This window comes from Sminthopsis crassicaudata, chromosome 1 (assembly GCF_048593235.1).
Source record: "Sminthopsis crassicaudata isolate SCR6 chromosome 1, ASM4859323v1, whole genome shotgun sequence".
NCBI lineage: Eukaryota > Metazoa > Chordata > Mammalia > Dasyuromorphia > Dasyuridae > Sminthopsis > Sminthopsis crassicaudata.
In genome coordinates this window covers 66,035,684-66,052,255 of record NC_133617.1, presented here as the reverse complement: position 1 = coordinate 66,052,255, position 16,572 = coordinate 66,035,684, and the positions used below count along the sequence as shown (strand labels likewise).

The following is a 16,572-nucleotide window of genomic DNA, read 5'->3' as shown; positions in this document are numbered from 1 at the left end:
AATGTTAGTTCCCAATGAATAATGACTAGAAACCCCACCTTCAGTAAATGCAATCTCCTCAATGTGTAAAATGAAATAGTTGGATCACATGGTTCTTGAAGGATCTTCTAGCTCCATAAATCAGGGCATCTTTATAAAAAAATCAGACTAGCAGGTTCAAAGGAGTGAGTGGCATGAGTACAGTGAACAAACACTGGCAGGCCAATCAAATAACATAAAGACATACATCATGCTTTCTCCAAATCTTTCTTTGGCTAAGACTACATCAAATTTTACCCACAAATTTCTCTCAACAAAAGAGGGCTAATTCAGGGGGAGCAGCAGGAATGGTGAAAAGGGGCAGGAAATAGAATTCTTGCTCCCAACACAGGGATGAAGAAACTGAAGTCCAGAAGCTAGGGTGACTACAGCTCAAGTCTATCTTCATTTTACCAATTTATTTCTCAGGGAAACCCTCCCTTCCAGATTTTCTCATTGTGGTCATATTTTACACCCTTCCATCCTAACTTCTAATAGCTTAAAACATATTCAGGATTTGCAGGAATCCAATTTGGGCTGCTGCTTACCAAGACAAGCAGATACAGGAAGCAGAAGTTTTCATTACCTTTCCACAACTATGTGATCTCAATATGATACACAGATTTAATATAGAAGATATAGAATACTGTCTCTTTACTAAGGGGCTTTTAAAAATGCCTGCACATCAATATCCCAACAGACATTCACATGTTACTTAATTCCAGAGTTAGATACAAAACATTGTCTGAAGAGCCACTTTTAGCTAACAAGTTTACCCAAACATCTAGCTTCAATAGGCTATAATAGTCACACAAAACTGTGGCACAGTATAGTAACAAGTGAGTGATATCAGGAGTCAGAGGATGATCTTAGTTCCAATCCTGGATCTGCTCCATAATACCAATGTCACCTTAATCAAGTTTCTCTCAGGGCCTTAGTTTTTTCAGGTATAAAAACATGAGACACTGGATATTGCTGGAAGAGCTATGAGAAATCAAAACCATTGCTTCACATGCTTATGATAAAGCTTGTGAATGTGTTTAGCAATTCTATAAAGCAATTTGGAATAAAGCAAGAAATGTTACTGATCTATCTATATTCTGTGGCACACATATTCCATCACTAGAAAGGTATGTTTCAAAGAAATTAACAACTAGAACATAACCTATGTCTCAAAATGCTCCGATCAGCATAATTTACAACAAAGAAATTCACAACAGTAGGGGAATGACAACATCTGACTGAAATGGGCTATTATTCCCTGTAAAGAACGACGACAACGAGGAATTCAGAGGAAATATGGAAAGACATGTTTAAAATGATACAGTGAACAAAGAAGAGTCACAAGGACAATGTAAAGCAGTGCAACAAAGTAAACAAAGTCAGCATGAAGGCAACAAAACTCTGGTCAAGTACAACAAAAATCAGTCCCGGATTTTTTATTTTTCCCAAGGCTGGGGTTAAGTGACTTGCCCAGGGTCACACAGCTAGGAAGTGTTAAGTGTCTAGACCAGATTTGAACTCAGGTCCTCCTGAATTCGGGGCTGGTGCTCTATCCACTGCGCCACCTAGCTGTCCCAGTCCCGGATTTTTTAAAGTTAAAGGAGACATCTTTTCTGTCTGGTTAAAAGTTTATAACTGTGTTTCAGGGAATGTAAAAAGAGGAGGTGGGTTTGCTTGTGTAAAAACAAAACAGATTAATACTTTAAATTTTAACAACTCTAAGGATAGCTATAAAAATGTGGGTTAAAAAATAAATAAAAGGACAGAATTAGACTAGGATTTCCCTAGGGACCTATCCAGCAATCAATCCCAGCAAGTTACCAAAATATAAATCTGAGCAAAACAACAAAAAGGATTCTCTATAGCTCTGCTATAGCCACAGAAGGAATCAAGCTCAGCTCTCCTACTCCTGAAATGATGTCCACAAAGTAGAATCTTAACGGAAGATGAGGCTTCTCAAGCTTCCCCCAACCCTTAAAATAGCTATCATTTCCTAAGATTACTGGCATATTAAACCTCCAAGAAAAATTATTTGGCAGGTAGTATGCAGAACTGTAAATGCATTTACTTCAAAAAACACTTACAATTAAACCACAATAGGCTATGAAGATTGATGAAACATTAGTATACTTATTAAAGGTTCAGTATTCCTATGTACAAAAATGTTCAGAGTAATTATATATATAAAACAATAAAAATATGGACCCAAAATATGTCCATAATTCACAAGGTATCAAAATCAAATAATATATTTTGCCTCAAACATTAATGGATTTAAAGTTTGGAATACCATTTGAAACAAAAAAGTGGGGGGGAAGGAAAGAGGAAGTCTGAGGTATTTAACAATGAAATTTTGCTAGCAAATATAAATTTTATTTTCCTAAATACTTACATTCTTATGAACTTACTGTCCTAATTTTTCTAATAGTTAATCCAAGCAAGGTGGCACATATCTTGACTTCCTGGCCTTGGGGAGGCCAACACTAATGTATCTCTTGAGTTTGGAATTTCTGAGTGGCAGGAAGGCTGAACCTCATCTACCCTGCATAGTGCCCTTTGGGAGCGCCATGGAGCAAAGTGCCATTAGAGTGCTTCCAAGGAAAACCAAATTAAGCCAAATGGGGAAAAAGGGTCAGAGAAAAGCTTTTGTGCAAATCTTAAGTGAGATCCAATCTCTGACCAGCCCCTTCACTTTCAGCCTGGGCAAGATAAGGAGATTCAATCTCAAAAACCAAAACCAGAAAAAAGAAACTCCTCCTTCCCAAACCAGGTAATAGTCCTGACAAGTCACATTCCCCAATTAATGTAATCACAGAAAGCATATGAACCTAATTAAAGGTTATTTCCTTCCCTTTTTAGTGCCTCCAAAAATGCTACTTCAAAATGGATTCTAAGTAGCTCTAAAAATAATAAAAAAATCAAACCTGTATAGGAAGCAGAAATGACAAAAATGCTCTAATAATAATTCACATTTCTATAGTAATTAAGGTTTTCAAAAGTATTTTCCTCATAACAATCTATGAGATAGATGGCACAAGTATTTTCCCTTTAATGGGAGAGAATGGAATCTCTGAAGGTGAAATGAATTTAAACAATATTATAAGACAACTCCCTTAAAGCCATGATAACTCCAAAATCTGTAAGCTGTATGCATACCAGAGGATTTATATTTTTACAAAATGAGCAATTTTTCTTTTGCATCAAATAAATTCTATCTATCTATTCTTAAACTGCTTTCCCATGAATTAAACTCAGCATTTGTACAGATGACTCCTAAATATATACATATGGATATAAAATATACATATAGGCATACATATACACACATATATAAGCATATATATGCCAATATACGTACGATACATGGGGAGGAGAACCTCAGAATTTTCCCTCCCAGAACTACATGGAGTGGAACAAATTCTACTGCCTGTTGAATAAATGTAGTACAAGACCCAATTGATACCTCAAATTAATCCAAAACTAACTTTCCCTGAGATAACACATAGAAAGCATCTTTTTAAGGACTTATATAAATGTCACTTGATCATTTTTCTCCACTAAACTCATTCCCCTCCTCCCACCTCCTCTTTCTTCTACTTATGGCACTATCATCCCTCTCACTCTTCCAGGATAGAAATCTCAGCTTCATCTCTAAGGCTTCTTTATCTCCTCCACACACACATACCCTTTTCAATATAATTATGAGCTATAAAAGCAAATATGATCTTAGTCTACATTAAGAAGCACAGTGGTCAGACCAAAAGAGAGATCATCTGATATTTGCCGGGGTAAGACTATCGCTTTCTGTTCTGAGCAGTGAATTTTGGTACTGGCCTTGAGAAACTGGAAAGAATGGAGAAGAATAAAAACTGCTAGTGAAAGGCCTTCAGTGCAAGCTATATGAGGAATAGTTCAAAGAAATCAAAATGTTTAGCCTGTAGGAAGCTGAGAAAGGACAAGATGTCTTCATCTTTAAAGGATACTTTAAAGGGCCATCACATGGAAGAAGAATTAGACTTGTTCTTCTTGGTCCCAGTAGGTACAACTAGAACCAATGGTCAGAAATTTCAAGGAGCCAAATCTAACCTTAGGAGCAAAAATTTAGGGCTGCAAGGGATCTTACATCATTTAGTCTAAAATCCCTTATTTTTTACAGATCAGGAAATTAATGCCTAAGTGACTTGCCCCATGTAACACAGGTAGTATTAAATGGAGACACAGGATTTACCTGATTCCAATAAGGAAAAACTTCCTAACAGTGAGAGCTATACAAAAGCAGAATAGGATTTTTGGGCAGGTAATGAGTAGGTTGCCCCAAAGCTGGAAATTTCTAAATAAAAACTGGAAGACCATTTATCTATTATAGGAAAGATTCATCCTCACCTTTAAGAAGCCTTTCTTTCCTTGAGATTCAGCTCATTTGTGACCTCCTTACAGTTTGCTCTTTAATCCCTCCTCTCCTCACTCTCCCAGCCCCAGCCACACACACACACACACACACACACACACACACACACACAACCTTACACCACACTTCTATAGGACCCAGTGGAACAAAAGCCCTTCACATCTCCAGTGCCTCACACAGAATAGGTATTTAATAAATTACCTGTAGAATGAATGAAATGTATAAATGCTAAGCTGTTTTGAAATTAACATGAAATGAAAGAAACAGTATCATCTAAATGCCTGCAGTCCCAGTGATTGAGGAATCCACTCAAATCCAACTCTACCATCCATTTAAAGACAGATAAATCTAAACTCCTAAAGGTTATGCTATGTCAGAGAGACACAAGCTCTGGTAGTTCCTAGCAAGCTGGAAAGGCTGGGTTGTAACAGATTAGCTATAACAGATTATCATTTGATATTCAATCTAGAGAAGTGCAGAAACTTAGCAGAGGCCTAGCCAGATCTAGACTGTCTAGAGAAAGGCTGCAATTTGCACTCATGAAGAGAATAACAATACTAACAAAATCACGAATTCATTTTGGGACCAGAAGGAGGCAATTCGGATTAAGTTACCTTCCCAGGGTCACATAGCTAATTAGCACACAAGGAACCATTCTCAAACTCTTACAGGTCCTCCTGACTCAGGCTGGTCCTCTATCCACTACACTATCTACCCACCCCCAAATCATGAATTTTTTTTTTAGTATTATTCTGATCCTTCCTTAGCAAAGTAAGAAGAGAGTGAGAAAAACAACAAAACTTGTAACAGTGAAAACATTTGTTTTCAACTTGATCAGTGTGAAAAGCTGAATAAGTTGTGTTGTACACAGAAATACTTTACAGCTAAATACTCTCTATAGTACTCTCTGATGCCTCATTGTGGCATGAAGTTACTACTGTATTGGAGTAAGGGACCTATCAGTTCACCACAGCCACTTTCAGGTGCTAACCAAGCTATAAAAGCTACACAGACATCCCATATGCAAGATGAATGCTTTGCCCAAGGACCAGCCAAGTTCAGATAGCCATATCATCAGAAGATTAGCCAGCAGCATGAACTTTTCAACCAAATAATTGAAGAAAATCACTTCATAAGACAGGAGGGGTAGCCTCTCTGGATTAATGGAAAAAATACCCTCGCCAATAAATTATGGATTCTTGAGAAATTGAAATATAATTGAAGCTATGCTCTGTGACAAGACTTTTAACAAAATGTCAGTTTAATAAGAGGATCCATCCAAAGCAAGGTTCACAAAATCAATTCAGCAAACAACAAGGGCACCCACTTATACAGACTGTGTCAAGGGCTAGGGGAAATAATAAAGTTTAGATAAAACATCCTTCTTAATATCATGTAGCTAATAGTTCAAATGATACTAATTTAAGATGTCATAGAAAGAAATAAATCAAAAGAAACACAGTAGAAAGAAGGAACGAATGAGCCAAAACCACCAGTATATTTTGATATCCCACTACTTATTTATCAATTTTTACTTACCGAGCACTGACACAAATTGAATAAATCATAAAGTAGGACAGTTAAAGAATATCACTGTGATGTTAAAGAAAGAACTGTAACAAATGTCAGACCAAAAATTCAGAGAAAATTTAAATGAACTGAAACGAGATATGAAATTAATGAAAACTTTAAATGAAAGGAAGCATTTGAATTAATGAAAACTCTAAAAGGTTCTTGAATTTGGATTACAAATGATAATGAAATAGCTTCTTTCTTGACAGAAGACAATTAAAAAACAGAAAACCACAAATCCCCAGTATCAAGTATGCTTGTCAGAACTGGTGATTTTGTTTTAACCATCTTTCTTGTGGAGAGGTTTTCAGGTGAGACCACTAGTGTCAAAAACAGAAATACCCCCCCCCCAAAAAAAGGTTAAAAATAACGATGCGTGGAAATCTTCAACATAAAGAAAAGCCAACTCACTTCCAGTTGATCAATGATGGACAGAGGTAGCTGCACCCAGAAAAGAAACACTGGGAAGTGAATGTAAATTGTTAGCACTAATATCTGTCTGCCCAGGTTGCATGTACCTTCGGAATCTAATGTTTATTGTGCAACAAGAAAATGATATCCACACACATGTATTGTATCTAGGTTATATTGTAACACATGTAAAATGTATGGGATTGCCTGTCATGGGGGGAGGGAATAGAGGGAGGGGAGGAAAATTTGGAAAAATGAATACAAGGGATAATATTATAAAAATATATATATATAATTTTAAAAATAATAATAATGATGCAAATTAACATGCCAATGATGAAAAATATATTCAAATGAACAAAAAATTTTTTCTCTTAGCACTAGTTCCAATAATGGGGAGTCACCACAGAACCCATGCCAAACTTTGGGAATTCATGAAATCGCTAGATGGCAGCATAATCATGTTTGGATTCTAAGTCAAAAGGGTTTAAAAAAAAAAAAAAAGGCGGGCATTTAGCTGACAAACTTATTCAACTCTACGATAGTGATGCTGACTATCCATGTTCCCCTGTGCTCCCACCAACCACAAATGTGATACCTTTACTGCTAAAATCTTGTAAAAAAAAAAATCATTTGAAGGAACCATCTCAGACTCTTACAGCAAACTCAAGCTCCCTTTCTTCCTAGTCTCCCTTGGCACAAAGTACTAAGACCGTTTTTGGTTTTTTTTTTTTTTTTTTTTTTTAATAAGACAAGGGAACACACCCTTTGAGATTATACTTGGTCTCAACAGAGAGCAAAGGTTTTCTCATTATACTCTTAGAGGATTATTAAGGTAGTTTCCTGCAAAGACACTTGATTAGCTCTTAATTGACCCTGAAAATTGTTCTGTACACCATAGAAAGAATTCTTTGGGACAAGGGATTTAAAAGGACTTTTAAAGGGGGGAGGGGAAAGCAAATCACAAATGCTTTAGGGAAACTCAATAAATATTAACTGACCCCACTACTTTCTTTTGCCTCATTTACATACCTCTAACAATAATGATAATAGTTTATACAGCATTTATTAGGCACTACAAATGCATTCTCATTTAAATCCTCACAACAACCCTAGGAAGTAGGTGCTATTATTAGCCCCATTTTACCGATGAGGAAACTGAGGCATCGGTAGTAATTGTAGAGATTCCTCCTTGGCAGGCCTCTCGATGGAAAAAAAAAAAGTCAGAAGGGGGAAGGGCAGTTTACCTGTTTGCCCCGATAAAAAAGCCTTTGTCTCCCTGGTTCCACCTGAACACTTCCCGGATCTTCAACCTCAGCTCCTCCACCTTGGTGAGCTTAGAGAGAGAGTCTACCCGGTGGGTCTCTTTGCCATCCATGGTGCGAACTTGGATCCACATGTTGGTAACTCTGTGGAAAGGAAAGAAATAAAAAAGGAAGGGAAGGGAAGATAAAAGAGTAAGGAAAGAAAGTGTAAGAGGAAAGGAGATGAGAAAGGATGAAGAGAAAAGGACAAGAAGGAAAAGAAACGATAAGAAAAAAGGAGGATCCAAAGAAAGTGGGAAAGTAAAGAAAGGAAGAAAAAAGGAGAGCAAAGAGAAAATAAGAGGGAAGCAGGAAGTGATGGAAAGATGGTAAGGAAGAAAAATAGAGTGGAAAGAAAAAAGGTGGGAGAGAGAAGTGAAGAAAAATAGAAGAAAGTAAAGAAAAAGGAAGGAAAGAAGGAAGGAGGAAAGGAAGAGGGAGAGAAGGCGGGGAATCTGAGAAAGGGTCAGCGCTCCCACTGCCCCCGCTCGCCAGCCCGGGCAGTCCCGGGGGTCTCCCCCCCAGCCGGAGGCTTAGGGGGGCGGGTCCCACGCCCTGCCCCCCCCACCCGCACTGTCCTCTCAGGTCCTCCACAAGGTATGCCCCGCCCCTGGCCCGCCCAGGACTCACCTCCTGGGGAGGGGTCCCAGCTCGCGGGCCGGCGCGGGCAGAGGTGGTGTCTAGCCAGCTTGCCCGGGCTCACTACGGATTCCCCCCTCCGCCCTCCAAGGTCGCGCGCGCATCCCACCCCCCACCCCCCCATAGGAGAGAGAATCAATGAACACTCTCAACCTAGCCCCCGCCCTCACCCCCATGCCTCTCCACTACGGATCCACTTCCCCTCAGTCTATTCCCGAAGCCTCCGCATCCATTATTGGCTAACTTTGCCTTACACGCCCCGCCCCGCTCAAACCCATTGGAAGAGGCCCAGGGAAAGGCGGTGTCAACTAGCAATGGCGCGCGAAGTTTCTCTCCGCGCCACAATTGAAATTCGCACTTTCGCCAAGAGTCCAGATCCCGCGATATCATGCAAATGAGCCATCACTTCCTAAGGGGCTGGGGGATAGGGAGTGGGATGCTAGACACAAGGCTTTGAAACTACTTCACTTCGCCCTTGGCTCCCAGGGGAGCAGTAAAAACTAAGTAGTGGTACCCGCCCCCCAAAGGGCTGTAGCTCTAAGAGACTCCAAAAGAAGGCAAGTGGAGCTCCCCCCTCTCTTGGGATGGCAACTGGCCCCGAATGCCCCCCTCCAAAAAATAGCAATGGAAGCTTGGCCACGGCAGACTGTTGGCACATGAAGAACCCCCGCCGTGGCTGGGGCGTGATGCCCCCCAAAGGGCGCTCCTGCTCGATGCTTCTCTCCCTGAAAGGCTCCTAGCATCAGATAGCCCACAGGAAGGGGGTGGTGGATGCTCAAGTCGCCTGGCACTTGTTGCTCACCCACAGCAGATGATGCTGGATGTCTCCCTAAGAATAAAGAGAAGCCTCCAGCCCCCCAGATGGGTGGCAGTATTGGGCGGCCAGAACTACAGTGGGCCAAGCAGCCCTTTGCTGGGATCCTCAGAAAGCACCGAAGCCTCGGGGGACTCCAAGGGCTGGAGTGTGGGCAGCGCCCGGGAAAGGCCAGTGCTGCTGGTGCTGCCGGATGCTCGGGGGTGCACGGTCCTGGTGGTACTCAGAGAAGCCGCCTTCCCAACAACTTCTGTGCCACATGGGCCTTGTCAGTAAGCTGAAACTAGACTGCGGCAGGGCCAGCCCTCCTTCAGCGCGCCCGTACGGCACTGAGGGTCCCCTCCTGGGAGCACGCAGAACAAGGCCCCTCATTCAAGTCCTTTCTTCTCCCGAGCTCCGGCTCTCCGGAGTTCCTCATTCTAGCCCCGTTTACTCACTGCCCCAGTTAGCACAGACACCGAATAAAGTTGGCAAGTGCGCGGCAGCGAGGGACCCCCGGGCAGGGCACCGGGGCTGATCCCGCTAACGCAGCCTTTGCCCGGCTGGGACTCGCTATACACGCGATTGTCCGGACTAGAGTAACTCTCAGCCTCCGAGTTTCCTCCGCTCTCCGGGCGCGGGAACTCCGGGAGGAATTCCCACTTACAAAGTCCCCGAGTTGCGCTACCATCCGTCCCGTCCCAGAAAAAGGAAAATGCTCGTCCAGTCCGGGGAGCGTAGCCCAGAGCTGTGACAGACAACTCACCTCCGCCTGCGGCGCTCCCAGCTGCTCTGCAATTTCCCGCGAAAGCCCCGGTTTGTAGCTTGGCGCTGAAATACCCCAGTCCGGGGTTGCAGTCCCTGATTGGCCACCTCGTGGCGGGAATTAGAAAAGAGGGGTGAGGAGGCCGGCCTCCTCCGCCCCCCAGCCCTATCCGGGGCCCCTTGCCCCTCCCCTCCTGCACCCGAGAGCCTGCGAGGCGCCAGCTAAGTGGGGGAGCCGAGAGCAGCGGGGCCTCTGCAGCGGCAGCAGGTAGTTCTGCCGCTACCGCTGCTGCTTTTCTCCTGCTCCTGCTGGGACCTGGCCAGTGCAGAGGTAGGCACTGCCACCCGCACAGTCCCAGCAAAGGCACCGCTAGGAACTGGACCTGGGCCAGCAAAGGCGAAACCCGAGCTCCCCGTGTTTGTGGCTCCTTGGCTTTAGCCCCGAACTTGAGACAGCCCTCTACTGCCCCATCTCTTGGGGATCGCTGGGGGCGTGGGGGCGACCATCTGGTCCTGTTTTGACACAAGTAAACCCCCCCTTCTCATTCCCAAGATGACCAGCTTCCTTCCTTCCACTCTCACACAAAGACCCCGAAAAGAAAAGGACCAGGGGCAGGTGGTGTGCGGTTATCACTTGCCGGAAGCTTTTAAACGACTTGCCCAATTTACCCATTCCACGGTCGGCTCCACCCACCCTAAATTTCCAACCTTATCCAACCTTCCACTGCAGGCCCAACCCTGGGCTCCAGCCAGGCCAAGCCTGTAGGGGCCCGCCTTGCTCCCTGGGACCCCTGCCTCCCCTCCCCCCGCTTTTAGTTTCCCGCCCGTGAAGGCCGGTTTGTACTGTTCTTGCCCATGCAATGCCGGTGCCTACGGCTCTCCCTAGGACAGGATACTGAGGGCTCTGGCAACTTTTCCAGCCCTGAATTGTTGCAACATTAGTTCTGCACTAAGCACGTGGCATTTAGCTGCTCCCAACCTTAGCTCTCAGACCCTCGGCCTGCAGAGCCCGCTGGCGCCAGCCGAACAGATGGGCCCATGCGCCATTCTCCAGCAGGCCCGGCTCTTTTCCCGCCTCTGAGCCTGCTGTTCCTAGCACGGAATGCCCTGCCCCCCTCCTTTCCTCTACCCCTTCTGCAAGCGCCAGATCAAGTCCTACCGCTTCTGGGAAGTCTTGCCTGAGCTGGGAAAGATTCTTATTTGGAGATCTTGGCCTCCTGGCCTCCTGCCGGGCTCCCTTAGCGCTCAATTTACTCCTGTGGGAAGGTATTCTGGAGCCCCAGGAGTCAACCCGGGACAGGTCTAGCACAAGAGTGAATACCTGCTCAGTAACCATGCACTGAATTGAACAAAAATAATTCCTTGTTCAAAGGACCAGCCATCCTTGGCCGTAAGAGAGAATACTCACTGCTATGTCCACAGGCACCCCGGCTTATCAGTCTGATCACTTCCAAAAGGAAGCAAACCTTTGAGAGGCTAGAAAGATTTGTCAGAGCCTCGCCAGCCTCTTGTTGCAAACACATGGCAATAAAAAAGAGGGTATCACTTAGAAGTATTTGACTACTTATAATCACTGAAATTCATATATGAATTCTGGAATCAAAGAGAATTGGAGCTGATAGGATCTCAAAGGCCACCTAGTCCAGGCCCTACCTGCCATGAGGTCCAGTACAGTGGTTTGCCTTGAGAAAGCATTTTAAAATGCTCCTCCTATTCTATGAATTTTTTCCACAATATTTCTAACTAGTCATTACTCAACCATTACTGGAGAACTTACAAAGTGATAAGGCATTTAAAGCTATTGACAAGTTACCTTTCCACCCTCCTATCTGAGGATCTGAGACTGGGATCAAATCTATCCACAGATGATGAATACTGGGAAAGCAGGGCCCTGCCTCTCTGTACAACTCAAGTAGTTAGAGATATAATTTTAGTCTCCCTACTTTCTCCAGTTTCTACCCTCAATAATCAACAGAGAGGAATTATTATAGTTGTTCAGTCATTTCACTTGTATGGGACCCTTCGGTAGTCCCATTTGGGATTTTCTTGGCAGAGATTCTGGAGTAATTTCTCATTTTCTTCATTTTTGTAGATGAGGACCTGAGGCACACAGGATCAAGGCCACCCAGCTGGTGTCTGAGACCAGTTTTTAACTCAGGAGGATGTCTTCCTGATTCCAGGCCTGGCACTCTATCCATATCTAAATACTGTGAGATGAATGATAAAACACTGGAAAGAGATAGGCAATCTATCTAGTTCAAACCTGCTTTTGTCACTACCTGTGCAATCTTGGGCAAGTCAATTAGGTTCTTTGGACCTCAGTTTCCCCCATCTGTAAAATGTGGAGTTTCAGGTCCTTATCTAGCTCTAAATCTGTGATCCAGTCTCCAGCTGCAAAAATGGTTGTCTTCTAAAACTCATCTAACCATAGTACCTACCTCTCACAATTATTGTTAGGAACCAAAGAAATAGTAAATTATAATTCAAAACTTAAAGTGGCAAATAAATGCTGGCTATAATTATTATCATCATTATTATTCCTCAAGTCAAATAGCTTCAAGTTGCTCCACTAGCCTCTAGGATAACATATACATCCTCATCTTCACATTCAAGGAAGGCATTCTTCAATCTAGCTCCCACCTACTTGCTCAGTCTTATTTCATCTTACTCTTCTCTACATTCTCTATTCTAAGGAAAGTGGCCTGCATTTCTAGTCACATGAAAAAGTGCTCTAAGGCATTGCTGATTACATAAAGGCAAATTAAGGCAACCCTGAGGAACCACTTCACATTTCTCAGATGGCTAAGATAACAGGAAAAGATAATGACAAATGTTCAAGGGGATGTGAGAAAATTGAGATACTAATGCATTCTGGAGAGTAATTTAGAATTATGTCCAAAGGTCTGTAAAACTGTGGATACTCTTTGATCCAGCACTGCCACTACTAGGTTCATATCCCAAACATATCATAAAAAAGGGAAAAGGGCCCACATATGCAAAAATGTTTGTAGCCACTTTTTTTGTAGTGGCAAGGAACTGGAAACTGAGTGGATGCCCATCAGTTGGATGCCCATCAGTTGGGGAATAAAGTTATGGTATATGAAAGTAATAGAATATTATTGCTCTATAAGAAATGATGAGCAGGCTGGTTTCAGAAAAGTCTGGAAAGACTTACATGAACTGACTTTGAGTAAAGTGAACAGAACCAAGAGAACATTGTACATAGCATCAAGATTATGTGGTAGACTTGGCTCTTTTCAACAATGAGGAAATTCAATTGAGTTTCAATAAGACTTAAGAATCCTATTACACATCCAGAAAGAGAATTATGAAGACTGAATGTGAATCAAAGCATTGTTCATTTACTTTCTTTCTCGTGGTTTTTTCCTCTTTTGGTCTGATTTTTCTTGCACAAATGGTTAACAGATTTGCAAATATATTCAAAAGGATTGCACATATTTAACCTATATCAGATTGTTTGCTTTTTGAAAGGGAAGGGAGAAGGTAAAGAAGAAAGAAAAAAAATTAGAGCACAAAGTCTTATAAAAATGAACATTGAAAACTGCTTTTACATGTATTTGAAAAAATACATTATTGAGAAAAAATAAAATATAATATAAATGCAGATAAACCTAAAAATAAATAGAAAGTGGCCTGCTGATTGCTCCCCCTACCCTGTGATCCATTTCTCACCCCTCCATCTCTTTACATAATCAAGAAATCATAGATCTGAACCAACATCTCTACATTACATCTCTACATATACATTTGTTGTTCAGTTGTATCCAACTCTTCATGACTTCATAGATCCTTCCATAGTCTCGCTCTAGGCCCTTCTATCCTCCACTATCTCTTGAAGTCTGTCCAAGTTTTTATTCATTGGAAAATGTTTAGAAAATTGGATTTATGTAAATAAAATGCTTAAAATGTTGATAACTTTTGAACCAAAGACTCCATTACTGGTCTTGTATCTCAAAGAAGTCATTGATAAGAAGAAAGTCCCTATATACACCAAAATATTGATAGTAGTACTCTTTGCAAGAGCAAAGAATAAGAAACAAAATAGACGGGGAATTGCTATACAAATTGTGATACCTGAATATAATAAAATATTACTGTGCTGAAAGAAATGATGAATGTGACAGATACAGAGAAGTATAGAAAGATTTACATGAACTTACTAATACAGAGTGAAATAAGTAAGAATCAATAAACAATATACACAATGACTATAACAATATAAATGAAAAACTACACTCCCCCAAATAAAAAAAGAATAAAATAAAACTATTAAGATCAAAGAGTATGAGAATAAAAAACAAATGAGAAGGCACCCCCAAACTACTCCTTTGTGGAGGTGGGAGTTTCATAGGTGTTAACATTATACATGTTTTCACTCTTTTTCCTTTGATCCATGACACTGATCCATTGTGCTGGGTTTTTTTTCCCCCTTTTCTTTTTTCATGGCTTTAAAAAATACTATTTGTTAAAAGTAGCCTAGATGTACCAGACCTAAAACTATATTGTAAAGTATCAGGCATTAAAACCATTACTGGCTAAGAAATGGAATAGTAGTTCAATGGAATAGGTTAGGTTCATAATACACCATACTCAATGACTATAGTAATCTAATGTTTGATAAACATTCCAGTTTCTGGGATAAGAACTCACTAATTTGACAAAAATTGCTGGAAAAATTGGAAATTGGTATGGCAGAAACTAGACACTGACCAATATCTAAAATCTTTTATAAAGATAAGGTCGAAATGGATTCATGATTTAGACATAAAGAGTGATAAGAAAACAAGAAAAAGGGGTTGTATACCTCTCGGATTTGTGGAGAAGGAAGGAATTTAAGGACAAAAAAGAATTAGAAAACATTATGAAATGCAAAATGGATAATTTTGACTATATTAAATTAAAAGCTTTTTATACAAACAAAACAATGCAGCCAAAATTAGAAGGGAAGCAAAAAACTGGAGGGGGAGGAATTTTACATCCAAGAGTTTTTATAAATGCCTCATTTCTAAAATACATAGAGAATTGACTCAAATTTATAAAAATATAAACCATTCTTCAATTGATAAATGATTAAAGGATATGAACAATTTTTAGATGAAGCAATTAAAGTCATATGAACAAATGCTCTACATCACTATTGATTAGAGAAATGCAAATTTAAACAACTTTGAGGTACCACTGCATACCTCTCTGATTGGCTAAGATGACAGGAAAAGTTAATGAAAAAGATTGGAAGGGATGTGGGGAAACAGGGACACTAATACATTGTTAGTGGCATTGTAAATTGATATAACTATTCTAGAAATCAATTTGGAACTATTTCTAAAGGGCTATCTAAATGTGTTTACCCTTTAATCCAGCAGTGTCTCTTCTGGGTCTGTATCCCAAAGAAAACATTAAAAAGAGAAAAGGGACTCATAACTGCAAAAATGCTTGTAGCAGCCCTTTTTGTAGTGGCAAGGAACTAGAAACTGAGTGGATGCCTATCAGTTTGGGAATGGCTGAATAAGTTATGGTATATGAATGTTATGGAATATTATTATTCTATAAGAAATTATGAGTTATGAAAGAGTGTTCCAAATCACTACTGATCAGAGAAATGCAAATTAAGACAACTCTGAGATACCACTACACACCTGTCAGATTGGCTAAGATGACAGGAACAAATAATGATGAATGTTGGAGGGGATGTGGGAAAACTGGGACACTGATACATTGTTGGTGGAATTGTGAAATGATCCAAGCATTCTAGAAAACAATTTGAAATCATGTTCAAAGGGCAAACTTTGCTTTGGCAAACTGTGCATACTCTTTGATCTAGCATTGCCATTACTGAGTCTGTATCCGAAGAAAATCATAAAGGAGGAAAAAGGACCCACATGTGCAAAAAATGTTTGCGGCAGCTCTTTTTGTGGTAGCAAAAAATTGGAAAATGAGTGGATGTGCATCAATTGGGGAACGGCTGAACAAGTGGCTATGAAGCCAATGGAATATTATTGTTCTATGAAAAAATGATGAACAAGCTGATTTTAGAAAGACCTGGAAAAATTTACACAAACTGATACTGAGCAAAACAAGTAGAACCAAGAATATATTGTACACAATAACAGCAAGAATGTGCGATGATCAGCTATGAAAGATTTGGATCTTCTCAGGCATTCAGTTATCCAAAGCAATTCCAATAGACTTTGGACAGAAAATGCCATCTGCACCCAGAAAAACAACTAAGGAGAATGAATGTAAATCAACACATACTTTGTTCATTTCTTTTTTCTATTTTTTAAACTCTCTCATGGTTTTTTTTTTCCGTTTTTCTCTGATTTTTCTCTCCCAACATGATTTATAAATCAATGTGTATTAAAAATAAATTTACTAGAAAGTAAAAAAGAGAAACTTAATGTGATTAAAATGAGAAATTGACAAAACTGGGATTAATATTAATTTTTATGCCTAGATCTACCATTAAATATTAGAGATTTTTCTTTCTTCTGGTTTTTAACTTTCTGTGAGCCATGCATTAGATATTTATGTCACTCATGTGATATGTAAAGCTCCTCATCTCTCAAATAATTAAAATCTGGAATCTGAGGGAAATAGAGACATACCTCTTGTTGTGTTGGGTTTTTCTGTTGCTGAGA

General features: G+C 40.7%; 1 protein-coding gene across 1 annotated transcript in view; it reads right to left on the bottom strand.

The window, feature by feature from the left end:
• The window catches only part of UHRF1 (ubiquitin like with PHD and ring finger domains 1), a 41,453-nt gene extending 31,521 nt beyond the window's left edge, over positions 1–9,932 (bottom strand). The window contains 3 exon segments of the mRNA XM_074308520.1: positions 7,660–7,703; positions 7,706–7,821; positions 9,915–9,932. Of these exon segments, the coding sequence (XP_074164621.1) occupies positions 7,660–7,703; positions 7,706–7,811 (150 nt within the window). The 5' untranslated portion in view covers positions 7,812–7,821; positions 9,915–9,932.
• Positions 9,933–16,572: the final 6,640 nt, after the last annotated feature.